The sequence below is a fragment of the Schistocerca americana genome, chromosome 4 (genome assembly GCF_021461395.2).
Source record: "Schistocerca americana isolate TAMUIC-IGC-003095 chromosome 4, iqSchAmer2.1, whole genome shotgun sequence".
Classification (NCBI taxonomy): domain Eukaryota; kingdom Metazoa; phylum Arthropoda; class Insecta; order Orthoptera; family Acrididae; genus Schistocerca; species Schistocerca americana.
The window spans coordinates 345260108-345286741 of NC_060122.1; the positions used below are offsets into that span (position 1 = coordinate 345260108).

A 26634-nucleotide genomic window follows, 5' to 3' on the forward strand; every position below is an offset into this window, starting at 1 on the left:
GCCACTGTGCACTATCTTCTTTGATTCATTGACTCAGTTGGCAACCGTAGCATTCACCAAATTCTTCTTGGATGTATTTCACTATCTTCCGATGATTCTGCTTCACTTTCATTTTTCCGATATCCAATGTCTTCTTCCCAATTGGCCAAGACTTCCAGAACGTCAAAGACATCCACACATTCATCATAAATAATCGTATCGTATCTTTCGTCTGCTATGATGAAAGAGCACAAGTACACGTAAAAACAAAAAACTTGTTGATGTGTGTAATATGCTACTTAAACAAAACACCAAAAAAATGCCAAAGATACTACAGTGCTGTCACTGGCCACTGCGTGATACTATGCTCACAACACCACTGTGGTGTTGCCGACCGTTGACCGCTATTTTGCACAAGACACCACTGTGGTGTTACCAGATGGTCGAATGTTAATATATATCACATGCAATTAGTTTCTTCTTTAAGGAACCTGTCACATGTGACCAGTCATAATCATCCACTTATTACAAATGTGTGCTGTAAGGATAGCTCTCATCTATGCAGCTCAGAAAAGCTGGTGGTGGTGGGGAGGATCCAGATGGCACAGTTTGTGAAGTTGCCATTGAAATCTTGTATGTTGTGCTCTCCTTCATGTTGCGCTATTGGGTGGCCCATCTTGTTTTTGACAAGAGTTTGGTGGAGGCCATTTATTCCAGTTGACAGCTGGCTGGTTGTCACATCAACATAAAATGCTGTGCACATCCTTCACTCCCATTAACTCCCTGACATAAACCTAAGGTAACTCACTGTCTGCCACAACCTCTCCCAACAGTGTGTGTGTGTGTGTGTGTGTGTGTGTGTGTGTGTGTGTGTGTGTGTGTGTGTGTGTGTACACCATATCCATTACCCCCACCTAATTCGTGTCAGCTAGTTATGTGCTGCTACTTCACGCACTAGTCTGTGGACTCTCCCAGGAGCTGCTTCTCCCAACCCTCTCCCTGTCTGCCTCCTGCCTCTTTCCATCCCTCAACACCACCCCACCATGCAATCTTACCTCACCTCAGTACACTCACCTGTGGGCCAGGGAAGAACCAGCAGTTGACTGAGCACAATGCAAAGAGACAGGCGTGTGCATGTGAATGAGTGTGTGTGTATTTGTGTGCATGTTTTTCCTACACACTTGATAAACGAAGTTCATCCCTAAAGCTAACAAAGCTCTGTACCTTTTGTTCATGTACCTATCAATGACTCGCACTTCTGCCTTTCAGTGAATCATCATCTTCATTCCTAAGTAATTCGTAATTGTCAACCAGAACTTTCTGTACATTATTATATCACCTAGTGGTTGCCTTCCATCTAAACCTTGTGTTGTCCATCCTTCATTACTGCCTTCTTTATCTAGCTGCTCTCTATTGCCTGTCTGTTTCTTTCTCTTATGTTCCTTCCTTCTCGCCTGCATTACACACTCCATAACATCCACAACACACATGATTGCATGCTACTTTTGTTACAACCCGTAGCTGTTGCCATGTCAATTACAACACCCACACATGCAATTCCACGTGGAGTGCGACTCCTGGTAAAAGCATAACACACTTCCAGCAACACAAAATCCTTCCTAGGATGGACTGCTGCTGTATGGTGGCAATTTTTTCTTTATTTTGCATTGCATTTGCCATAGATGTACAGTTTTTCCTAGTTCTTCTAGAAAAACTGTGCTGTACTGTCCATAAATGTAAACATTGGCAAGATTCATCACATCAGTCCATCTGTTGTGCACTCCGGCCATCCTGGTTTAGGTTTTCTGTGATTTCCCTAAATCGCTCCAGGTAAATGCCAGGATGGTTCCTTTGAAAGGGCACGGCCAACTTCCTTCCCCGTCCTTCCCCAATCCGATGAGACCGATGACCTCGCTGTCTGGTTTCCTCCCCATAACAATCCAACAATCCAAGCCAAAAAAATCATTACAATTCAAGAGAAAGAGTTTCACAAATTGAACTAGTCAATAGCATGTTGGTGCACCTCTGGACTGTATGCAAGCAGTTGTTCAGGTTGGCACTGATTGACAGACCTGTTGAATGTCCCCCTGAGTGATATCATGGCAAATTCTGTCCAATTGGCAGTTAAGATTGTTAAATCCTGAGCTGGTTGCAGGGACCTACCCATAATGCCCCAAAGTTCTCAACTGGGGAGAGATCCAGTGACCTTGCTGGTCAATGTACAGTTTGGCAAGTTAAGTGGCAACCCAGACCACTACTCCTGTTTGTCAGGCCATATGATGGAAGTGGCAACCCAGACCACTACTCCTGTTTGTCAGGCCATATGATGGGCGACAATCAGATTGGTATCCCACTGCTCTTCAGGGCATCTCCAGGCACATCTTTGACCGTCATTGTGGATCATTTTGATGGGGGACTCATCACTGAAAACAATTCTACTCCAATCACTGAGATACCAGGGAAAATGTGCCTGACACCACTGCACACCACTGTACAGAGGTCAACAGTAATCTGAGTCAGGGGCTCCTTGAGCTCAGCTCCTTTTCTGTTAGCCATCTATTACTGGTCCTCATGGACATTGAAGCATCAGTTGCATGTTGGATTGATGGTTATGTTGAATCCAGGCCTCTGAGTGCCTCTCTCACGACTGCTCAGTCCTCATATTCTGTCATCTCTCTAGGTCGACCATTTCCTTCTTGGCACTGTGTTCAGCCATTGTTCACTCATTCCTGCCAGCATCACTGAATAGCTGCATCACTCTTATTCAAATGTTGAGCGATTCATCGAGCCCAACTACAGGTTCACTCTCAAATGTGGACACCTTCGTATATTGGTCATGCACCTGTTTGCAATGCATAGTTACTATCCACCTAAGTACATGGAATGAAATTTTCAGAAATTTTATACCCTGGTATGACATCTCACCTATTTACTATTGTTGCCAGCTGTGCAGAGTGAAATTGTGCTGCAGCATTACATGTTTATCCATCAGCCAACAGAATTTGCAATTATGCATTTTCAGCTGGTATCTGTATGAATATCTATTTTTGACCAATTTGCACAAGTACTTCATGGTGCATCTCCCCCCCCCCCCCTTGTGTGTGTGTGTGTGTGTGTGTGTGTGTGTGTGTGTGTGTGTGTGTGTGTCCAAGTGTATTTTGTGACAAGGTCATATCCAAAACATTTTGTTAGATCTTTGTCAGTGTCTCCCTGAAACACTGCTGGATGCCTGATGCACATTTGATACATTGACACTTTTGTATGCATTGCTATACTGACAATGTAGACTCTAGGAGGAATGTACAGTTTGTATCTTGAGTTCCCGCCTGTGAAATCAATAGCTTTGTGTAGATTTACTTAAATCATGGTAACATCAAAACCTGGGATACCAGGCATCTCCAGCAAATTATGTCACATAGAATCTAGACTCAACTACCACAAGTGACAGTGGCATCATCAAAAAGAAGTACCACATTCCACCTCATGAAGTTCACATGGCGTTGAACTGCCTGCCTCAGCAAGGTGTGCCACTATTCCCACAAACATAGAATTTTGTAGCTAATTACAATAGTCCATAATTAAGTTACTCGGAGCTTGGAAAACCTTCCATACATCACAAGTGTTACATGATAAATATTTGCTGGAGACCAGAATTGAACCAGTGAACCATCTCATTTAGTCAAGTCCCTGCATAGAACTTCCCTTTTACATTACATTACTTATCAGCACACATCATGTTCACAGATATTCAATCAGATATGCATTCCTGAACCAATCTGAAATTGTATTAAACAAATTAAGAGCAACATGAATCTACTGTTGCAGTGACAATCCCATGGGCTGTGTCCCAGGTGGCTGACAAGGGGGCTGGTTTGCCACCAGCTGTGAGTGAAATAAAATAACTATTGCAGATCAAACACACTCACAAATTCTTTAACCACCAAAACACATTTCATACTTCACTAATCACCTTTCCAGATCACATATGGCATTGTAAACTCTTGTCTCAGTCAGAAACATTTTGATTGTAATCAATCAACCAAACATGAAGATTTATAATGAATAAATACACCAGATTGGCCATCCAAGTGAAGGCACCACTTGGGTTCAGAGGGGTCGCACATAGAAGACAAATGCAAATCGGAGCAATAAGACACCCAACAGACACAATTGACTTAAAAAAAGGCTTCAGTTCAACAAATCAGAACATTTGCATACACTGCAATATCAAACATAAAACTCATTAACAAAACTCAACAGGACAAAACATTTAACTGATGTAATCAATCAAAACACAATTTTAAAAACAGGTCTTAAGGAAGTTCAGAACACAGAGGTCCAATAAAACAAAGAGGATGTCATTTTTTAAAGAACCTCCAGGAATAAGAGCAATGAGGAACATCCCCCCATTTAGAGTGGGACTTGAGGTCCATAATAGCCCTTTGGACTCAATTGAAGAAGGGAAAAAAATGAAAAATTTTGCAAAGAATCAACCAACTGATATCCAAGATACCTGATACGCAAGTTTTTTTTAAAAAAAAAGTTCCACTTGGCGAATTCAGCACAAAAATAAGATGTCCTCAGTAGCCAGGACAGCATCATGTATGTCTGAGTTGCATTTGTATGAGTGTATGTGTGAAAGCTCATTTTCTTACAGTCTTTTTGTTGTGTCTGTCTGTGACACAGCATCTCCACAACTATCCTTTTCATGATATTGTTATATTCCGTCCTGGATTTTCCACTGTTGTGGCAAGACAGAAGACACATTATTGTATTGGGGAGATGGCGCAGCTCATAAATTACAAAACAAGAAAAGTCACAAATTAAATGAACTGTGTGTTGACCAAGGTTTTACTCTGGAAGTCATCCATACAAATTAAAGACTTGTAAATACCAGACTGATCATGAAGCCATTAACAAAAGGAAACTTGTACTGTCAAATTCCTTCACAGAATAGACACTGATTTGGATCATGGTATGTCAAAGATAGATACTAAGTTCACACCAAAAAACAAACCCAAACCACTCCAACCCAGTAAGAGGAGGTATTATGGAGGCAGTTATTTAATAAATACTGTGGTATATTTGGAGTTAACGAAAACAACTTTTAAGTGACAAATGGAGGTGATAATTGCTTCCAATAAAAAATGGCCAACAAAGGAAAATGGAAAGATCCTGAGAGGAACTTAGCACTGACATAAGAGTAAGTCACCTATGTCACAATCTTTGATTGTATAAGGCATGTTATGTGATAATAAAAATTGAATTGAATTGAATCGAAAATTGAAATTAATAGTCAGATAAATTAGAAGAATTCAGACAAATCTGCAAAAAGAAACACTGAAAACTACAGACAAAGCATTCATTCACCATAAAACAAGAGACTATTGCAAAACATTTAGACAATATCAATCAAAATGTACTCTACCCACACTTATATAGAAAGTAAAAATGAGAAAATGGTAGAGAATAATCAAGACAGTGCCAAAATTCTGGTTACCTACTTTAAACAATTATTAAACTGTGAGGAATTAAAAGAATACCTTAAATTTGATCTTCATCCAATATACAAAACTTTATTGCATAAGTTTAAAGCACTAGATTACAATGAAACGATCAAATCAACTGATTGGCTAAGAACTATAATGCATCAGAATCATGGAAAAATGCAAATTAACAAACCCCTCAAAACCTACATAAGAACGTCATAGAGATCTCCAACACTGCGAAAATGCCTCAAGACAGGAACACAATAACAATATAAACATTGCATAAAATGATTATCGTGGGTTACCTCTGCTTGACATCACATATAAGATTTTATGTACAATTATAAATGCAAAAATTCAGAAACAACTTGTCTGAGACTTTGGAGACTTCCTAGAAGGATTTTCACCAAAACGATGTTGCCACAATCAAATTAGCAGTCTTAAGTGTGTCATGAAACATCAAAGAGTTTGAAACAAGTTTCATTGGCTTCAGTAAAGAGTATAACAGCATCCATCAAGAGTCATTACTGAAAATCCTTAAGGAAATCAGACTACAGCAAAAACTCATAAACCACATTGGAATTACCCTTAACAGACCAAATGTTAAATTTAGATGTGAACTGTTTCTAACACTCAAAATCTGAACTGGTCTTCAACAGGAATGTACTGTCACCATTCCTGTTTAATGGTACATTGGAGAAAGTAATAGGAGAATAGAGTAAGAAATGTCAACAAAATATTGACACGTGAAAAAGTTAACTGCCTAGCACTTGCAGATGATCTCGAGCTACTGGCAAATAATGTGGTAGAGACTAAATTTCGAATTGATGTATTTGAAAAAATAACAGCCAAAGTCGGTTTGGAAGTTTCAATTGAAAATATTGGGCAGGTGCGAGCAGGAATCACACACTGAGGGTTTAGTACAAACATAATTATGAATATAGTTTGTTCATCCATCATGGGAATCAAGAGTATTGATGATATTTGTCTGTTATCAACATTGGTACTGGCAAGATACCAGTCCCAGAAATTCCATGACTTTTGAGAATGATTGAATTTAATTGGATAACTAATGCAAATTCACCCCCCCCCCCCCCCCACCCCCCTGTGATATAATTCAATTCACAGTTTTCATATTTTCCCTTTACTTGTACTGTAAAACTGTACTTCTTGCCAAATTTCAGTATTCTAGACCAACAGGAAGCAACCATCAGTTTTCATTAGTGAGTTTGCTAGTATGAAAATATGTGACATAAACATCCATAATTTTTTACTGTACTGACATAGCAGCTTACATTCATTACACCACCAAGGGGCCATAAATCTTAGTACATTGTGTAAATTTAAACTCGACACAGCTACCTGTTCCTGAGAAAATGATCTTTTAACAGTCTGTCAGACAGACAGACAGATAGATAGAGAGATAGATGGACAACTGAGTGGTCCTACAAGGGTCCTGTTTTTATAAACTGAGGTATGAAATAGTAAAAAAGGAAATAATCCCAGTCTTAAAGGTTGAAACACCAGCCATTTAACTGACTAGTAATGAACATATTAAGATATCATCTAAGTTCTAGTACATACAGTTTAAAAACTGTGGTCTGTCATAATTTAGTTAAAAGAATAAAAGCCTTAAAAAATCTAAACTCAGTAGGATGGGTGAAAAAAAAAAAAAAAAAAAAAATCAGGATGTTGTAACTCTAAATCAAACCACAATGACCAACTAAAAATAGCAGGAAGATTTACATGTACAGTAAACTAGATCAAAAGGCACTAGTGTCACACATCATAGGTGAACTCAAAACATTTTGCTCTGTGCAGATACATATAGAGGAATTGTGACTGAAATTTATAAAAATGCTTGAATGGATTGATATGGACCTAGCAGAATACTTCATTATGGGAGGGATGTTCCACAGTACACAGTCTCTGTAAACAAACTTGTAAAGAAATAGTGACTATTGTACAATGGGTGCATACTGCACAAGCCCAGAAACTGTTCACACAGACTACTATGCACAATTCCACAGTGTAATGCAGTATGGTATTCTATTCTGAGGAGACTCTATACATATCCCAAACATTCTCCTCACCCAAAAGAGAGCTATAAGAATAATGAACAAGGCAAAGCCTACTGATAGCTGCAGACTTCTCTTCCAAAGGTTGCTAATCATACCCCTTGGCAGCCTGTATACACTAGAACTATGCAAATTTGTAAAAAGTAATATTACAAAATTTGACAAAAATGTAAATGTCCATGACTACGGTACTAGACAGAAAATGAAACGCCATGTTAAAGAAATGTGCACCTTTGCCTTTAAAAACTCTCCCTTCAACAAAGGCATTAAAATATACAATAGGCTGCCATCAGAAATAAAAAACAGTAAGTCCCTGACTGTATTTAATAAAAAATTAAAATCATTCCTACTTGATCATCGCTTCTACAGTGCAAGCGAATTTCTGCTCCACATGGGTGGAAAGAAACATGAAACAAATTGCAGCAAAGAATTTTGTAAAGAGTAAAACATTAATGCAAGTATGTGCAAAAATCTTGCATCTATATCATCTGCTACTAAGCAAATTAAGTGCAGAAAGAATATCCAACCAGGTACTGTTCTGTATATGTGTTAGAGGAATACAGCACTAAAATACAAATGTGTAACTGATTATGTAATTTGTGTGTTCATAAATTTGTGTGTTCATAACTTCTCAGAGAATATGTATGTAAGCTCATGTTTGTGTAAACTTTTGGCATATTACTTCATGCCAGCAAAGTATCATAATATCCAACATCAAATGTATGTTTGTGCATCACCATGTGCGTGTCATGTACATTATTGATTCAGAGGACAATAAATAAATAAAAATAAATAAATAAAGAAGAAATACAGGTAAAACTATAAATGAAGCACTTACCTCTAATGAAGCAATATCTAAAAAAAACTACACAAGTGTTCAACCAGATACTGATAACATATCAAATGATGGAAAGAATGAAAACTTACTTAAAATTCTCAGAACTTTAAAATTTTTAATTTCACTAAACACGCAAAAGTAGTGCCACATGACTACAATACCAATGAGTCACAATTTTAAACAGTCAACTTTTACAAATACTTGGAAGCGGTTCTAGGCACTACAGCTTTTGACGTGGTAAATCATAACTTTCTTCTTTGAGACGTGCAGGCAGAATTGCTAGGACATTTTCCTTACTTTCATTCAGTAGTATCACACAAAATAAATTCCCAGGGTGATGCAGTTAAAATCAAAACATAAGTGTTCCATAGAAGTGTGCAGTAAGAATATTGTTACAAGTAACAGTGTCAACCAATGTGAGGTTTTAGAAAAATGTAAAGAAAAGCTGAAGCTGCAACACAATGTTAAGTGCACTACTCTACAAATTTCACATTTACACAAAAATTCAGACACATAGGTTCTTCCTCTCCTATACAATGTTGTTTAAATTTTTCAGAAACAGTGGGATCGTCATGAAAAATAATCTTATCTGGATATCAAAATTTTGCATTGTAGCTCCAACAGTGTTGTACATTGTGTGCTGATTATTAGCACCAAAATACAATAATGTAGCATTCATAGGCTATGCTATCTTCTGCTCTCTTCCATTTGCACTAGCATAAATGCATATTCACAAATACACGCAAATGGTAGTGAACACTGGTAAATTGTCTGCAAATGCTCATTCATTTGTTGATGTAAATTTGACTTGTCCTACAGTTTTAAAGGCTTTCTTTATATGGTTGAAGTTACAGGATATGATGTATGAATGAATAAATAAGCGAATGTGGAAGAATTCAGTTCATAGGCCAGTATTTTCTCAACAAAATAATGACAAAGCATTTTGAATTGTTTTGAACTGGAAAAAGATATAGTTGGATGCTCATCAAGGGTCTATACACGGGCCATTACTCTTCATGTTCTTTATAAATGACATGCCACATAAGATAAATAAAGACACTGTCCTTTATATTCAGGTGCTTTGGGCACAATGATCTCTGCAGACACAAATGGAAAGATAATTTGTAGCATCAAACAAACTCATAGTGATTTTGAAACTACAATTAAAGATTACTGTCTCCAATTAAGTGCTAATAAACCTCAATCAAGGTTCAGAATACAACTCATAAATAAAATATGGAGGAAATAATCTCATAAATATGTATTATGCTAAATTTCTTGGTATTGTAATTAAAAAATTGGCATGAATAAATTATGTGCATGTTATGATGAAACAATTAAACAGTGTTCATGCTACAAACATTTTAAACAATACAGCTAAATTAGACAGTAAAAACACAACATATAATGTATGCTCTTATCAGTTGTCAGATATGAACTTAACTCCTGGGAGTTCGAGAAAATATATCTGGTGCGAGTTATTACTGCACAGAAAAATATTATTAGAGTCATGAGTAGAGGAAAGAAAAGGCTTAGAAAAGCCCCCTGAACATATATATCATCGGAGAGACATAATTACACAAAACTGCAATTACTAATGAAATATGAAAGTGTGTCTTCTTACAAATCCGAGTGTATAAACTACTTTACTACCTACAAAATGTATATATTAAATATTCTGGGTAGTACTGTATCAATCATTACAGCATGTAGTAATATAAGAGAAAAACAACACATGAATCAATAATGCCTTGATCTCAATGACATGGCACATGAGAGGAAAAGGAAATTACATTTCAGCCTTATGAAATGAGCAACCATCAAGGCAGACAGGTAGATGCTGTATTTCTTGATTTCCAAAAAGCATTTGACTCAGTACCACACCTACACTTATTGTCAAATGTATGATCATATGGAGTATCATGTGTAGTTTGTGACTGGACTGAAGACATTTTGGTAACAAGGACGCAACATGTTATCTGGGCTGGAGACTCATCATCAGATGAACAATTAACTTCGGGTGTGCACCAGGGAAGTGTGTTGGTACCCTTGCTGCTCATATTGTACATTAATAACCTTGTAGACAACATTAAAAGTAAAATCAGGTTTCTTGCAGGTGATTCAGCTATCTATAACGAAGTACTATCTGAGAGAAGCTGCATAAATATTCAGTCAGATCTTGATAAGATTTCAAAATGGTGCAGAGATTGGCAACTTGGTTTAAATGTTCAGAAATGTAAAATTTTGCACTTAACAAAATCAAAAAACATCATTGCTCATTATGACCATAATATCAATGAGTCCACTGGTGGGATCGACCAATTCGTACAACTACCTGCATGTAATACTTTGTAGAGATATGAAATGGAATGATCACACAGGATCAGTTGTGGGTCAAGCAGGTGGCAGACTTTGGTTTACTGGTAGAATACTCGGCAACTGCTATTGATCTACAAAGCAGATTACTTACAAATCACTTGTGCAACTGGTTCTAAAATGTGTCTAGAACCAGAACCAGATAGGAGTAAAATGATATTGAATGAATACAGAGAAGGGCAGCATGAATAGTTATGGGTTTATTTAATCCATTGGAGAGTGTCACAGAGATACTGAAGGAACTGAACTGAAAGACTCTTGAAGATAGGCATAAACTATCCCAAGAAAGTCTACTAACTTAGTTTCAAGAACCGGCTTTAAACGATTATTCTAGGAACATCAAAAAAAGTTTTGCATCACCCCCGTTCCCAGAACTCCTGAAGACAGATGTTGACTGTGAATACCGTATCACAGACACACTCCCTTTGACTGTTCAGAGATGTCACTAAACCCACCCAAAGATGTAAACAACGTGCATGAGCAGCGCCTATTAGACGGAGGAGGTCCGACAGCCAATCAAGTCCAGTCATTACACCTGGAAGGAGGTACACGGCTTGTGTTGTCTGTAGTTCAACCATGCATAGACGCTCAATACCATGGCTTGATTGTGTCTGCATTGTTATTTTGTGCCAGGAAGGGCTCTCAACAAGGGAAGCATCCAAGCGTCTCAGAGTGAACAAAGTGATGTTGTTTGGAGGAGATACAGAGACACAGGAACCGTCAATGACATGCCTCACTCAGGCTGCCCAAGGGCTACTACTGCAGTGGATGACCACTACCTATGGATTATGGCTCAGAAGAACCCTGACAGCAATGCCACCATGTTGAATAATGCTTTTCGTGTTGCCACAGGATGTCATGTTATGACGCAAACTGTGCGCAATAGGCTGCATGATGCGCAACTTCACTCTCAACGTCCATGGCGAGGTCCATCTTTGCAACCACGGCACCGTGCACCGTGGTACACATGGGCGCACAGTATTGGCATCATGATCTCTTCACCTATGAGTGTAGAACAAGCCTTCAACCAGACAATTGCCAGAGACATGTTTGGAGGCAACCTGATCAGGCTGAACGCCTTAGACCCACTGTCCAGTGAGTGCAGCAAGGTGGAGGTTCCCTACAGTTTTGGGGTGGCATTATGTGGGGCCAACATATGTCACTGGTGGTCATGGAAGGCACCTTAACGGCTGTACAATGCATGAATGCCATCCTCCGACCGATAGTGCAACCCTATCGGCAGCATATTGGCGAGGCATTCATATTCATGGACAACAACTTGCACCCCCATCATGCATATCTTGTGAATGACTTCTTTCAGGATAACCACATTGTTCGACTAGAGTGGCCAGCATGTTCTCCAGACATGAACCCTATCAAACATGCCTGGGACAGATTGAAAAGGGCTTTTTATGGACAATGTGATCCACCAAACCCTCTGAGGGATCTACGCCGAATCCCCGTTGAGGAGTGGGGCAATCTGGACCAACAGTGCCTTGATGAAATTTTGGATAGCATGCCATGACGAATACAGGTATGCATCAACGCAAGAGGGCATGCTACTGGGTATTATAGGTAGCAATCTGGACCACCACCTCTGAAGGTCTCACTGTATGGTGGTACAATGTGCAATGTGTGGTTTTCATGAGCAATGTAAAGGGCGTAAATGTTGTTTATGTTGATCTCTGTTCCAATTTTCTGAACAGGTTCCGGAACACTCAGAACCGAGGTGATGTAAAACTTCTTGTGATGTGTGTACTACAACCCCCAAAGTATTGCTCACATAGGGATCATGAAGATAAGATTAGAATAATCACTGCATACACCAAGGCATTCAAACTATTATTCTTCCCATGCTCCATATGTGAATGGAACAGAAAGAAACCCTAATAACAGGTACAATGGGATGTATCTCTGCCATGCACCTCACAGTGGTGTGCAGAGTGTATATGTCAACATAGATGCAGAATATCACTAACAATTTTCCTGCTCATGCCGCTTTACCAAGGGGTGACCAACTTGCTAGATATATAATGGGAGTGTCATGCTATCAAAACTGGTGTCAAAGACAGGAATTCGTGTGGCACTATTCTAGATGTTTGTCCAAAACTCACTTTGAGCAGATATTTAGGGAACCAACTTGTGAGGGTAACATCTTAGTCCTCCTACCACCAAACAGACCTGAACTTATTGAATCTGTCAATGTAGATGAAAATATCAGTGGCCATAAGGCTGTGATAGCATCTATGACAACAGGCCTTACAAAGAATGTTAAGAAAGGTAGGAAGATATTTTTACTTAGCAAGAGTGACAGGATACAAATTTCAGAGTATCCGAGCAATCAGTATCAAATATTTAGTGATGAGGACAAGTGTGTGGAGAACAACATAACAAACTCAAAGGCATTGTGCAACATGCCCTAGACAAGTATGTTCCAAGTAAAGTCCTAAGTGGCAGGAAAAAGTCACCATGCTTTAATAGCCGTATTACAAAACTTCTACAGAAACAAAGAGAACTTCATCTCAGATTCAAGAGAAGTAAAAACCTAGCTGACAAATAAAAACTGAACAAAATGAAAATGAGTGTAATGAGAGAGATGAGAGAAGCAGTCAATGATTTCGAAAGTAAAACTTCATTAACTGATCTCAGTAAATACCCTAAAAGATTTTGGTCATATGTGAAATCAGTAAGAGGGTCAAAATCATATATTCATTCACTCAGTGATCATACTGACACTGAAATGGAAGATAATAGAGAGAAGGTTAAAATACTGAATTTGGTCGACCGAAACCGATTCACCACAGAAGGTCATAACACGTTCCCCCCTTTCAACCATTGTGCGAACACTGAAATGGCAGATATTGAGATAACTGATCGCAGAGTGAAAAAACAACTACAGTCGCTAAGTGTTGGAAAGGCAACAGGACAAGATGATATATCTGTAAGATCCTACAACGACAGTCACAGTATTGTTTAGCTCTGGCATGAGAGCATTACAGAGATGCTCAACAGACTAAACTGGTACACGTTTATTCCCAGGAAGAGTCTGACAACATATTCCTATATTCCAACCCCCCCTGCACCCACACCCACACACGTCTCCCGTAATGACCATGGGAAGAAAATTTGAGATCAAAATTAGAGACAATTCAGAGGTTTACCATCAATCATTCTCCCCATGCACTATTCACAAGTGGTACAGGGTTTCATCATTGGTAGACTGATATTCTCTCTGTCTAATACCTGTTGTGTACTTATATTTTTTACCTTTGTTACCTGCAAAGTGTCCCAAGAAAAACTGTCGTATTCAGGGATATGACAGGTACAGTCATGCAAAGCAGAAATGTCTAGTAAACAAGGTCTCTAAAATGCTTCCCTTAATGCTAGCAATACCAGTGTTTTTCCATAATATGAATTACAAGGGAAGGGTGGAGGGTATGGGAGAAGAGGTTCTTTACGCCCACCTAAAAAAGATGAAAAATTTAGTTAACTCTTGTCAACCTACATAAAAAAAACTTTTTAAAGACATACTGGTGCATAAGTACAGTCTAGAACCTGAAAACATCTTTTAGCATGCTCTTAGTGATATCAATGCACTTTCAGTTATGTGTATTATCAATGTAATGTGAATTACCTAAAAAAAATTGTAAAATGAAATTTTTTAGACGTTATTGACTTTTACTCACAAAATAATTTTTACACAGATACTGATGTGAAATTGAATCCTTAAATATAGAATATGACAGTCATTGCGGAAGTGACATATATTGCAATGACTCAAGTTACTGGGTTAAGATTAAATTACAATTTACAGCATTTATGGAATATAGTAGAAGATTTAATTCAAAACAGTAAATTTTGTTTTCCAAATTTTAAAATGTAAAGTAATTGACTAGCTTACAATACTAGGTCAGTTCAAAATATTCCAAAACGTTGTTCACAAAATTGTTCTACATTTACCTTTTACTTATTGTGGAAGATCTCCTTTAAGGTGCTCTCTTTCACAATTGATACACCGTTTCCAATACTGTTTCCATTTCCAAAAGAATAAATAAATAAATATAATAGAGAGAAACATTCCACATGGGAAAAATATATATAAAAATCAAAGATGCTGTAACTTAGCAAACAAAAGCGTTGGTATGTTGATAGAGACAACAAGAAACACACAAACACACACAGAAATTTCAAGCTTTCGCAACCCAAGGTTGCTTCATCAGGAAAGATGTAAGGAGACGAAAAGATGAAAGGGTGTGGGTTTTAAGGGAGAGGGTAAAGAGTCATTCCAATCACGGGAGTGGAAAGACTTACCTTAGGGGGAAAAAAGGACAGGTATACACTCGCACATACACACATATCCATCCGCACATATACAGACACAGGCAGACATATGTAAATACAAAGAGGTTAGGCAGAGATGTCAGTCGAGGCAGAAGTATAGAGGCAAAGATGTTGTTGAATGACAGGTGAGGTACGAGGGATGGCAACTAGAAATTAGCAGAGGTTGAGGCCTGGGGGGTAACGGAAAGAGAGAATATATTGAAGGGCAAGTTCCCATCTCCGGAGTTTTGATAGGTTGGTGTCAATGGGAAGTATCCAGATAACCCGGACGGTGTAACACTGTGCCAAGATGCGCTGGCCGTGCACTAAGGCATGTTTAGCCACAGGGTGATCCTCATTACCAACAAACACTGTCTGCCTGTGTCCGTTCATGCGAATGGGCAGTTTGTTGCTGGTCATTCCCACATAGAAGGCTCCACAGTGTAGGCATGTCAGTTGGTATATCACATGGGTGCTTTCACACGTGGCTCTGCCTTTGATCCTGTACACCTTCCGGGTTACAGGACTGGAGTAAGTGGTGGTGGGAGGGTGCATGGGATAGGTCTTACACCGGGGGTAGGGGTGGGGGGGGGGGGGTTACAAGGGTAGGAGCCAGAGGGTAGGGAAGGTGGTTTGGGGATTTCATAGGGATGAACCAAGAGGTTACGAAGGTTAGGTGGGCGGTGGAAAGACACTCTTGGTGGAGTGGGGAGTATTTCATGAAGGGTGGATTTCATTTCAGGACAGGATTTGAGGAAGTCGTATCCCTGCTGGAGAGCCACATTCAGAGTCTGATTCAGTCCCGGAAAGTATCCTGTCACAAGTGGAGCACTTTTGGGGTTCTTCTGTGGGAGGTTCTGGGTTTGAGGGGATGAGGAAGTGGCTCTAGCTATTTGCTTCTGTACCAGGTCGGGAGGGTAGCTGCGGGATGTGAAAGCTGTTTTCACGTTATTGGTGCAACGGTTCAGGGACTCAGGACTGGAGCAGATTCGTTTGCCACAAAGACCTAAGCTGTAGGGAAGGGACCGTTTGATATGGAATGGGTGGCAGCTGTCAAAATGGAGGTACTGTTGCTTGTTGGTGGGTTTGATGTGGACGGATGTGTGAAGCTGGCCATTGGACAGACGGCGGTCAACGTCGAGGAAAGTGGCATGGGATTTGGAGTAGGACCAGGTGAATCTGATGGAACCAAAGGAGTTGAAGTTGGAGAGGAAATTCTGGAGTTCTTCTTCACTGTGGGTCCAGATCATGAAGATGTCATCAATAAATCTGTACCAAACTTTGGGTTGGAAGGCTGGGGTAACCAAGAAGGCTTTCTCTAAGTGACCCATAAATAGGTTGGCGTACGAGGGGGCCATCCTGGAACCCATGCCTCTTCCCTTTGATTGTTGGTATGTCTGGCCTTCAAAAGTGAAGAAGTTGTGGGCTACGATGAAGCTGGCTAAGGTAATGAGGAAAGAGGTTTTAGGTAGGGTAGCAGGTGAAAGGCATGAATGGAAGTGCTCCAACACAGCGAGGTCCTGGACGTGCGGGATATTTATGTGTAAGGAAGTGGCATCAATGATTACAAGGATGGTTTCCGGGGGTAACAGATTGAATAAGGATTCCAGGCATTCGAGAAAGTGGTTGGTGTCTTGGATGAAGGATGGGAGACTGCATGTAATGGGTTGAAAGTGTTGATCTACGTAGGCAGAGATACGTTCTGGGGGGGCTTGGTAACCAGCTACAATAGGGCAGCCAGGATGATTGGGTTTGTGAATTTTAGGAAGTAGGTAGAAGGTAGGGGTGTGGAGTGTTGGTGGGGTCAGGAGGTTGATGGAGTCAGGTGTAAGGTTTTGTAGGGGGCCTAAGATTCTGAGGATTCCTTGAAGCTCCGCCTGGACATCAGGAATGGGATTACCTTGACAAACTTTGTATGTAGTGTTGTCTGAAAGCTAACGCAGTCCCTCAGCCACATACTCCCAATGATCAAGTACCACGATCGTGGAACCCTTGTCAGCCAGAAGAATGACGATGGATCGGTCAGCCTTCAGATCACGGATAGCCTCGGCTTCAGCTGTGGTGATGTTGAGAGTAGGATTAAGGTTTTTCAAGAATGATTGAGAGGCAAGGCTGCAAGTGAGAAATTCCTGGAAGGTTTGGAGAGGGTGATTTCGAGGAAGAGGAAGTTGGTCCCGCTGTGACGGAGGACGGAACGGTTCCAGGCAGGGTTCAATTCGGATAATGTCTTGGGGAGTTGGATCATTAGGAGTAGGATTAGGATTATTTTTCTTCGTGGCAAAGTGATATTTCCAGCAGAGAGCATGAGTGTAGGACAGTAATAAATAAATAAATAAATAGGTACACCTCTTTCTGGGTCACGCGAAGTGAAATTTTATTCTAACTCGTTTATCATCGCAAATCTTTGTCCTTCCAATGGGGTTCTCAACTTTGTAAATTAAAAAAGTTCACAGAGGCCTGGTCTGGAGAGTGTGGAGGATCAGGCAGTACAGTGACTTTGTTTTTTGTGCAATAGTCACACACCATCAAGGATGAATGTGGCTACATTACAGTGATACAAGAGCCATGAATTGTCTCATCACATTTTAGGCCATTTACTTCTCCCATTTTCTAGCAGCAGGCGTCACAACACATCCAGACAGTACCATCGATTAACAGTTTGTATCTGTGGCATGAATTTATGATGAACTAATCCTTCAAAGTCAAAAAAAACTACCAGCATGGCTTTGACATTTGATCTGACGTGATGAGGTATTTGGTCTTGGAGAACCGTTCCCAACCCAACTTGAAGACTGAACCTTTGTCTCAACATTCTTAACATCATAACCATAGACACACATCTCATGACCAGTTATAATTCTCTTATGGAATATCTAGTTCTCATCTGCACAGTCCGAAAGCTCTTCACAGATTGCATGTTGAAGGTATTTCTGGTCTTGACTCACTAGCAATGGTACGAACTTTACGGCAACACAATGCATTCCAAGATGCTGTGTCAGGATTTCATGACATGATCCAACTGAAATGTTAGATTCTTCTGCAATCTCTCAGTCAGTCAGTCTTTGATTGACACACACAATTTCGTTGACGTTCCTGACACGTGCATTGTTGGTAGACATTGAAGGGCATCATGAATGAATGACATCTTTAACTTCCATACGGCCATTTTCAAACCCTATGGACCATTTGTAATACCAATTACAGCTTAAGCCTCATCACTGTAGGCTTTCTGCATCATTTGGTGTGTCTCTCTAATGGTTTTCTCAAGTTTCACACAAAATTTAATGCAGACGCATTGCTCCTCTAACTCTGTCACCTCGAAATTCGCAAACTGTGCAGCACCAATACTCTAATCAATACAGCACTGAACAATAACTAACAGACATACAACAATGAGACTTCTGGCAGTTACACATTAAACACAGGCATGTGTAGGAATGTGAACCGCATTTCACTTCAACAAACCATTGGCATAAAATCATTAGCGTTTCAGAATTTTTTGAACAAATCTCGTATTTTTAAAAGGTGAGCATAAAGTAGTCCCCGCAACAGTGTTGTCACAAGAGTTAAGAGCTATGAGCACTACTTCATCTTCAAGACTATGAAACAAATCTGTGTGGAGGAGATAGTTTCGACAAAAACAAGGAAAAGCTGTCTAGTAAATATAGGCTCTAAAATGTATGCCCTTAAGAGTTATTAGCACTTGTTCATCTTCACTGTTATGGAACACATGTCTTTTACTGAATAAGTTCTCATAGGTCTTAAGGTATGTTATTTAGATCCCATGTTTACTTTTTGGCTTCAAATTATCTTTCTTGTTAGGTCTCTGAACACTCACCATTGCTCTTGGGGAACATTGTATAATTACAAATCATAATAAATAGAAAATAATACCTACTTTTTACAAATGGAGTTCCAGTATGTCACAATGAAAAATGGACTGAAATATGGAAATGCACTGTGGAAAAGCTTGCCATATCCTTTTTGAAGTACAAAGAGAGCATTTGACAGAGAGTGAAAAACTTTCCCACAGAATCTTGTAATTCAAGTGTACAGTTTCCCAACTGATGGGTGAGCCATTATAACATAAAAATTTAACAACCGGAAACTTACAGGAGAAGAAACACTTAATACTGGGGAGAGTGGGGGGATGAGGGCGGGAAACGCACATAAACACATCTGAAGACAGACCAATGGCCATTTGCTTCATGCACCAATAGTTTATGAGCAAAGAAAAGACATTACTGTAAGAACATAATATCTCTACAAGACCCATGGCATTAGTCTCTTTCAATATAAATCAAAGTGACTTTATCTGCCTCTTCTCCTAAATGCTGGTCTATATAAGTCATATACATTAGTTCACAAAACAAAGTACCTATATCAAAATTGTCACCAACAAAGGATAATAATTGTGAAGTACATTTTCTTGGTAGTATATGCTGTGTGTTCATTAAATTAATAACTATTACACAATGATCACAATATATAGGGATATGACAAACTGTATTTATTAAAATACTTTAAGAGACTAAGAAAATATCTCACAATAATTTATTTTTCATACCTGAGGGATGCTGGAGGGTCTCTGAGGAGCAATGTTAACATCTGTAGCCAAAGAATTCAGAGCCTCATCATTAGGCAAAAAGTGTAGGTGCATTTGTAATGTTTTATCGAGGTCAAGCAATGATCTCACCACAAGAACATGTAACATTCCCACCATCATTAAATCGATTAAATGTATGAAACTGTAACAAATGACATTAAAAAATTACATTTAAACTCCTTCACAATTAATGTAAACATAATAAGTTTTATGTATACAGTGTTTAAGCCAGAAGAGGTATATCTCCTTTGCATTCAGCAGACAGCTAGATCAAGACTGACAGTCACCTGAAATTAATCTCTGATGCCCTCATCATCAAGATTATGAAACATGGTGATTTATCAGTTGGAATTTTCAGATTTTTTCTGCATCATATCAAAAGGATGGATCAGAAACAATAATTTAGACAAATGTTGGAATGGAGGAAAATTGATCCAATCCACAGATAAAAAGACACACAAACAGCAGGATATTATTCAGATGTAACATGAAAGCATACAATCAAATATCAACTCATGGCAAAATAAGGTTTGAAACAAATGGCTCTACAGTAAAAAACAATGCACATAATAACTAACAACAATATTTGTAATATTTGCTATTAGATATACATCGCTTTCAATTTTTTGGTGTAAGCTGACAAAAATGAACAAATACTGTAGACGCATACTGGTCATCATAGAATCCAATAGCATGCTGACAATTGTGGAGCACTGAGTAACTGAGTACAAGAGGAAAATTTCCAAATAACAGTACATTTAACATATCCTTCTTATCATCTAACAATGGAAAATCCAGGATGCAATAATGACAATATTATGAAAAGGATAGTCCCTACTCACCATAGAGCAAAGATGCTGAGCCACAGATAGGCACAAAGAAAAGACTGTCAAACATGAAAGCTTTCAGCCAAAAAGGCCTTCATCAGAATTAGTCACAACACACACACACACACACACACACACACACACACACACACACACACACATCTCACACACTCATGACCGCAGTCTCAGGCTGCCAAGGCCAGACTGCAAGCAGCAGCCCATGTTGGGAGTAGCATTCTTGAGTGGTGGGGATGGGAATAGCAGTATGAGTGGTGGGGTTAAGGAGGAGGCTGGCATGGGTATGGGGAGAAACAGCATGGTAGGTGTCGGGGATGATAAAGTGCTAATTTTGGGAGCATACAAGGACAAGGTGGAGAGAAGACAGAGCAAATAGATGTTTTTGAAAGATTAGACAGAGGGGATTGGTGGATTGGGGGGGGGGGGGGGGTAGAGGGGCAGCGGAACAGGAAAGAAGTACAAAAACTGTGAGCGCACTGGTGGAACAGTAGGCTGTGTAGTGCACGACAGGGGACAGGGGAGGGGATAGGTTGGTAAAGGACAATGACTAACAAAGGTTGAGAACATTGAGGGTTACGGGGATGTGGCATATAATGTAGGGAGAGTTCCCACCCATGCAATGCAGAAAATAAGCTGTTGCTGGGGAGAATACAAATGGAACAGGCTGTGGAGCAGTCACTGAAATGAAGAATGTTGCATTGGGCAGTGTGCTCAACAACTGGGTGGTCCACATGTTTCTTGGCCACAGCTTGCCAGCAGCCATTCATGCGGACAGACACCTTGTTGATTGTCATACCCACGTAGAATGCAGCACAGTGGTTGTAACTTAGCTTCCAGATCATGTGACTGGTTTCACAGATAGTCCTGCCTGTAATGGGATAGGTGATGCTTGTGACTGGACTGCAGTAGGCAGAGGTGGGAGGGTGTATGGGATAGATCTAGCATCTAGGATTATTATGAGGATATGAGCCACGAGACAAGAGCTTGGGGAAAGGGGTCATTTAGGGATGGATGAGGATATTGTGTAGGTTCAGTGGACTGTGGAATAGCACTGTGGGAGGGGTGGAAAGGATAGTGGGCAGGATTCTTCTCATTTCAGGACATAATGGGAAAATTGATATGGACAGAGGTACTGATGTAGCCACCTTTTAGGTACAGGTCAACTTCAAGGAGGGTGGCTTGTAGGGTTGAGGAGGACTAAGTGAGGTGAATTGAGGAGGGAAAGGGGGGGGGGGGGGATGATGAGGTTCTGAAGGAATGCGGATGAGTGTCCTCACCCTCAGTCCAGATCACAAAGAAGTAATCAATGTATCTGAACCAGGTGATGCGTTTGGGATTTTGGGTGGTTACAAAGGATTCCTGTATGTGGCCCATGAGTAGGTTGGCATAGTATGGTACCATGTGGATGCCCACATCCTTACCGGGGATTTGTTTGTAGGTGATACCTCCACAGAAAAAGTAACTATGGGTGAGAATAAATTTGGTCATGGCAACTAGGAAAGAGGTTATGGCTTTGGAATCTGTTGGGCATTGAGAAACGTAATGTTCTACCAAACACTGAATAGGGTAAGGCCATGGGCATTAGGGATGTCAGTGTAAAGGGAGGTGGCATCAATAGTGTAGAGCAGGGCGCCATGTACTAAACAAACAGGAACTGTGGAGAGTCCATGGAGGATATGGTTGGTAGCTTTTATATAGAAGCATAGGTTGCAGATAACAGGCTGAAGGTGCTGGTCTGTGAGAACAGAGACTCCCTCAGTGGGGGGCACAGTAACCAGACACAGTGGAGCATCCTGGGTGATTTGGTTTGTGGAATGTAGGGAGTATGATTGGTGTGAGGAGAAAGATGGACTCTGGGAAGGTGTTCTGGGATGGCCCTAAGGACTTGAGGAGAGGTTGGAGATCCAGCTGGTTTTTCAGAAAAGGATCATTATGCCACTGTTTGTACAGGGTGTATACATGGACAAGGAAAAAAAATCCCACATTTTTCCTGGATTTCCTGGTTAAAAAATACACTTTCTCCCGGCTGAAAATACCCTTTTCCATGTTAAGCGAAAATATACTTTCCCGTGGGATCATAAAACTTATCAATCTTTTGAATGGTAACTGTTTTACACACTGGTGTAGAAGCTGCCACCATTTCAGGAAATGAATGCAAAAAAAATAAAAAATAAAAATAAATAAAAATAAAAAAATTGGAAAGATTGTTGATCTTTGATGCGCAGAAACATGTTCGCTGCACATTTTCATATTATGAAAGCATATAGTCAAATTCCGCCAAACACATAACGTTAGTTTCCGTAGCGTGGAAATAGAGAAGGCGAGGCACTTTTGTAAGCCAATTATAGCTCATGTCACATGATCTCGCCAGCCGATGATAGCAGATATTCATCACGTTTACATGTGGTTCCCAAAACCGGATTTCGTAAACCAATCTCCCAGTACCACCCCAGGATGGTCATGTAAGCATTTCAAAATCCGATTCTGGAAATCTGCTGCTGGTTGCCGGTTTTCCAATCCTGCAATTGATTTTTGCTCCCATGTAAACGCAATTGGTTTTGAAATGTGCTTGGGCTGTCAGGTTTTGTCATATTTTTAAAAATGCTTGGGTAATATGGACAAAGTGGCTTTTTGTACAGTGAACAATAAGTAGAAATGTTAGACTAACTATTTACAACTAGTCAAACTGAAGAGAAATAGCGACTCAGCTGAGAAAAATCAGGAACTGTAACAGCAGTTTTCCAGGCACCATAGTTAACTGCGCTAGCAAATCCACTTCAGACCTTAATGCGTAAACACGGAAGTGAAAAACAGTTTCCAAAATTCAGTTTTTGTCTTTTGGAAGATGTGTCGCATGTAAACGTAGTGATTCAGAGCATAGGACACGTGATGTAGTCAGCCCACAGCAACACCACTGTTAAGTAGAGTGAACACACAAATAGGAAAAGTTAATGGTTTAAATTAATGTACATAGTGTAGCTACAAGAAAAGCTAAGCTTTCACATATAGCATTTGTCTTTTTCCGTATGTTACACTTCGATAAATCACACAAATTTAACAGTAAAATTTAAAGTAATGACATAAATGTCTGGTCTTCTGGGTTTGAAATTCTTCTAAGTGGCTGGTCCTCAAAGTGTTAAGCTTTAAATTAAAATCAAATGGTCTGTGATTTAAAAAATTCATAGCACTTTTGCCCATGTAACATAACTCATATTGTGTATAATAAAATGTACTTTGAGAGTAACGCTTCTCAAAACGACCAGTTGCAATATTTTCCCGTGACCTGTCAGAATTCATTTCAGCAGTTGTCAGAGAGTGCCACAAAATGGCGTTTCTGTGCATGCACAGCTACAATGACGTAGATAGCCTGCATGTTCATACGTATATGGCATTAAGAGATCTTACATTACATCATAAACAAAACAGGACATCAGAGGATACTCCAAGAGCATCAGAATTTTGTAAACTATACTGAAATGAAGCATTCAAATTAAAGGGCACATTTGTATGTCCAGATTCACAAAGAAGTAGGCCCCAAGCTGATATTAAAGTTTTCAATGTGGTTTTCGGAATCAAATTTTCTTGGAGTACCAGCACTGTATTATCTTATGTTTAGTGCTTATTTATGGCATAATGCCACACGTCCAAAAAGATAACAACGTGCACTTGAAATTCTGCAAACAGTTGACACTAATCAATAGCGTTTCAAATAAATTGACTGCCTCTGCAGAAAAGATTAATTAAAGTCATTTTTTTGGCAAATTGACAAAAATAACTTCATTGTTCTGCAAGGCAATTAATACCTGACTGCCAAAATCCTGGAAATAAAATAAAATCAGAAATCAAACAAATAACGCATTTTAGCCTTCCATAATTATATGAATATTTCAATTCTCTTTATAGCTCCCGGCTACAGAAATCTGTTTTGTTCTTGAGTGCTGTAAACCAAGAGGAACCAACAAAATCACTAAACATAAACATGGTTCATGTGGAGACTGCCCCTCATCCGACTACAACTCAGACTGCTCTGCACATGCGCAAATCTGGCAGCCTGGGTGCACTAGAAAAATGTTTCCAGGTAGTATCTGGCTGTTTGTTGCTACTGCTGATAAGCTCATGTCTAGTTACCTTGGGTACAGCTAACAGCCACACTTGTAGTAGCCAGAAGCAGGAGAAGGTATTGCTCCTATGTGACTCAGCTGCGCGTGTGCACAAGCCCACTGGCAACTGCTCAAATGAACCTAATGTTAACCGTTGTGACGCAACGACCATCGGAAGCAGTTTGTTGTTTTGAAGTATTGCATAGTCTTCGTCCTAAATCCTTTGCCACATTATGCTGTTGGCAGATGCACGTGTGTGCGCTGTGTTTTGTTGCTGTAAATGGCAGATTTACTTTGCAGCTTAAGTTTTATCTGTTTTTTTTTCCTCGTTTATGTTTTATTGCTGTAGTATTACATTTCAGTAAAGCGCTAAAGCAAATTTCTTTGTTAGAGTATCCGTTATTACCAGTAAAAAGTACAAAAATTTAACTGAAAACTAAAGCAACGAACAATTCCTGGAATTCTTAAAAATTTCTGGGTTTTTCCTGGTTTTCTCCCGGATGAAAAAATTCCCGGGTTTTTCAAGGATTTCCCGGTTGTCCCAGAGTGTATACACCCTGTTGTAGGTGGATGAATCACACAGCTGTCAGGTAATTCTTTCAGTTCAAAACAACAGTGGTGGAACCACTGTCAGTCAACAGGATTATAAGGTTGAGATCAGTTTTTAGGTGGTGGATTGTGGTTAGCTTGCTTGTTGAGGGATTTACAGAATGATGGTGAGGCATGGCACGAGGTTAATAAATTCTGGAAAGTTAACAGAGGGTAATTTGGAGGAGTAAACTGAGTCAGCCAGGATTCAACATTGGTCTTTGGGTTAGTCTGATTGCTGTGGTTGCTGGTAAAAAACTGTTACCACTGTAAGGACTGGGACAAGGAGAGAAAGTCTTTAACAAGCAATGCACAACTGAACTTGGGAGAGGAGCAAAATGTGAGGCCCTTGGAAGGGACTGATACTTCTGTGGGGCTCAGGCTTTATGAGGAAAGGTCCATGAGTGTGTTTCATGTCTGTTTAGGTTGTGAATTCTGTATGGTGGTGGGAGGTTTTGAGGGCGAGGTAAATGTAGTAGGTCTGCGAGGCAGGGTTTGTCAGCTATGAGGAGATGTCGGAGAGGTTTGGAGGTTGTTGTAGACATTATGGATAATGGTAGTTGAAGGCAGGAGTAGGAAATAAACATGGTGTAGAGTGAAACTTCCTGGGAGATTAAAACTGTGTGCCCGACTGAGACTCGAACTCGGGACCTTTGCCTTTCGTGGGCAAGTGCTCTACCATCTGAGCTACCGAAGCATGACTCACGCCCAGTCCTCACAGCTTTACTTCTGCCAGTATCTCGTCTCCTACCTTCCAAACTTTACAGAAACTCTCCTGCAAACCTTGCAGAACTAGCACTCCTGAAAGTCTTTAACAAGCAATGCACAACTGAACTTGGGAGAGGGGCAAAATGTGAGGCCCTTGGAAGGGACTGATATTTCTGTAGGGCTCAGGCTTTATGATGAAAGGTCCATGAGTGTGTTTCATGTCTGTTTAGGTTGTGAATTCTGTATGGTGGCTAGTTCTGCAAGGTTCATAGGAGAGCTTCTGTAAAGTTTGGAAGGTAGGAGGCGAGATACTGGCAGAAGTAAAGCTGTGAGGACCGGGCGTGAGTCGTGCTTCGGTAGCTTAGATGGTAGAGCACTTGCCCAAGAAAGGCAAAGGTCCCGAGTTCGAGTCTCGGTCGGGCACACAGTTTTAATCTGCCAGAAAGTTTCATATCAGCGCACACTCCGCTGCAGAGTGAAAATCTCATTATGGTGTAGAGATTTTTGAGGTGGAACTGTGCATCCTGCTCTAGTTACAAAAGGGAAAGAGGTTCAATGTGTGATATGAGTTCCAGGAATTTGCGATTCTGGAGTAGGAGAATATTACGGATGGGGAGCAGGTATTACAAAGAGGTTTAAGCCTGATTGACATGGTTTTGCAGGACTATGTTGCTGAGGTTTAAGGAATGATGAAAGCTGAACAAATG

General features: G+C 40.0%; 1 protein-coding gene across 1 annotated transcript in view; it reads right to left on the minus strand.

Annotated features, from left to right (window-relative positions):
* The window catches only part of LOC124613475 (dynein axonemal heavy chain 6-like), a 984594-nt gene that overhangs the window by 912583 nt on the left and 45377 nt on the right, over positions 1-26634 (minus strand). Inside the window, exons 10-14 of the mRNA XM_047142181.1 lie at positions 19648-19828; positions 19391-19522; positions 9396-9481; positions 7562-7670; positions 1306-1433 (exon numbers count right to left, since the gene is read on the minus strand). Coding sequence (XP_046998137.1) covers positions 1306-1433; positions 7562-7670; positions 9396-9481; positions 19391-19522; positions 19648-19828 — 636 coding nt within the window. The remainder of the gene's footprint in view (positions 1-1305; positions 1434-7561; positions 7671-9395; positions 9482-19390; positions 19523-19647; positions 19829-26634) is intronic.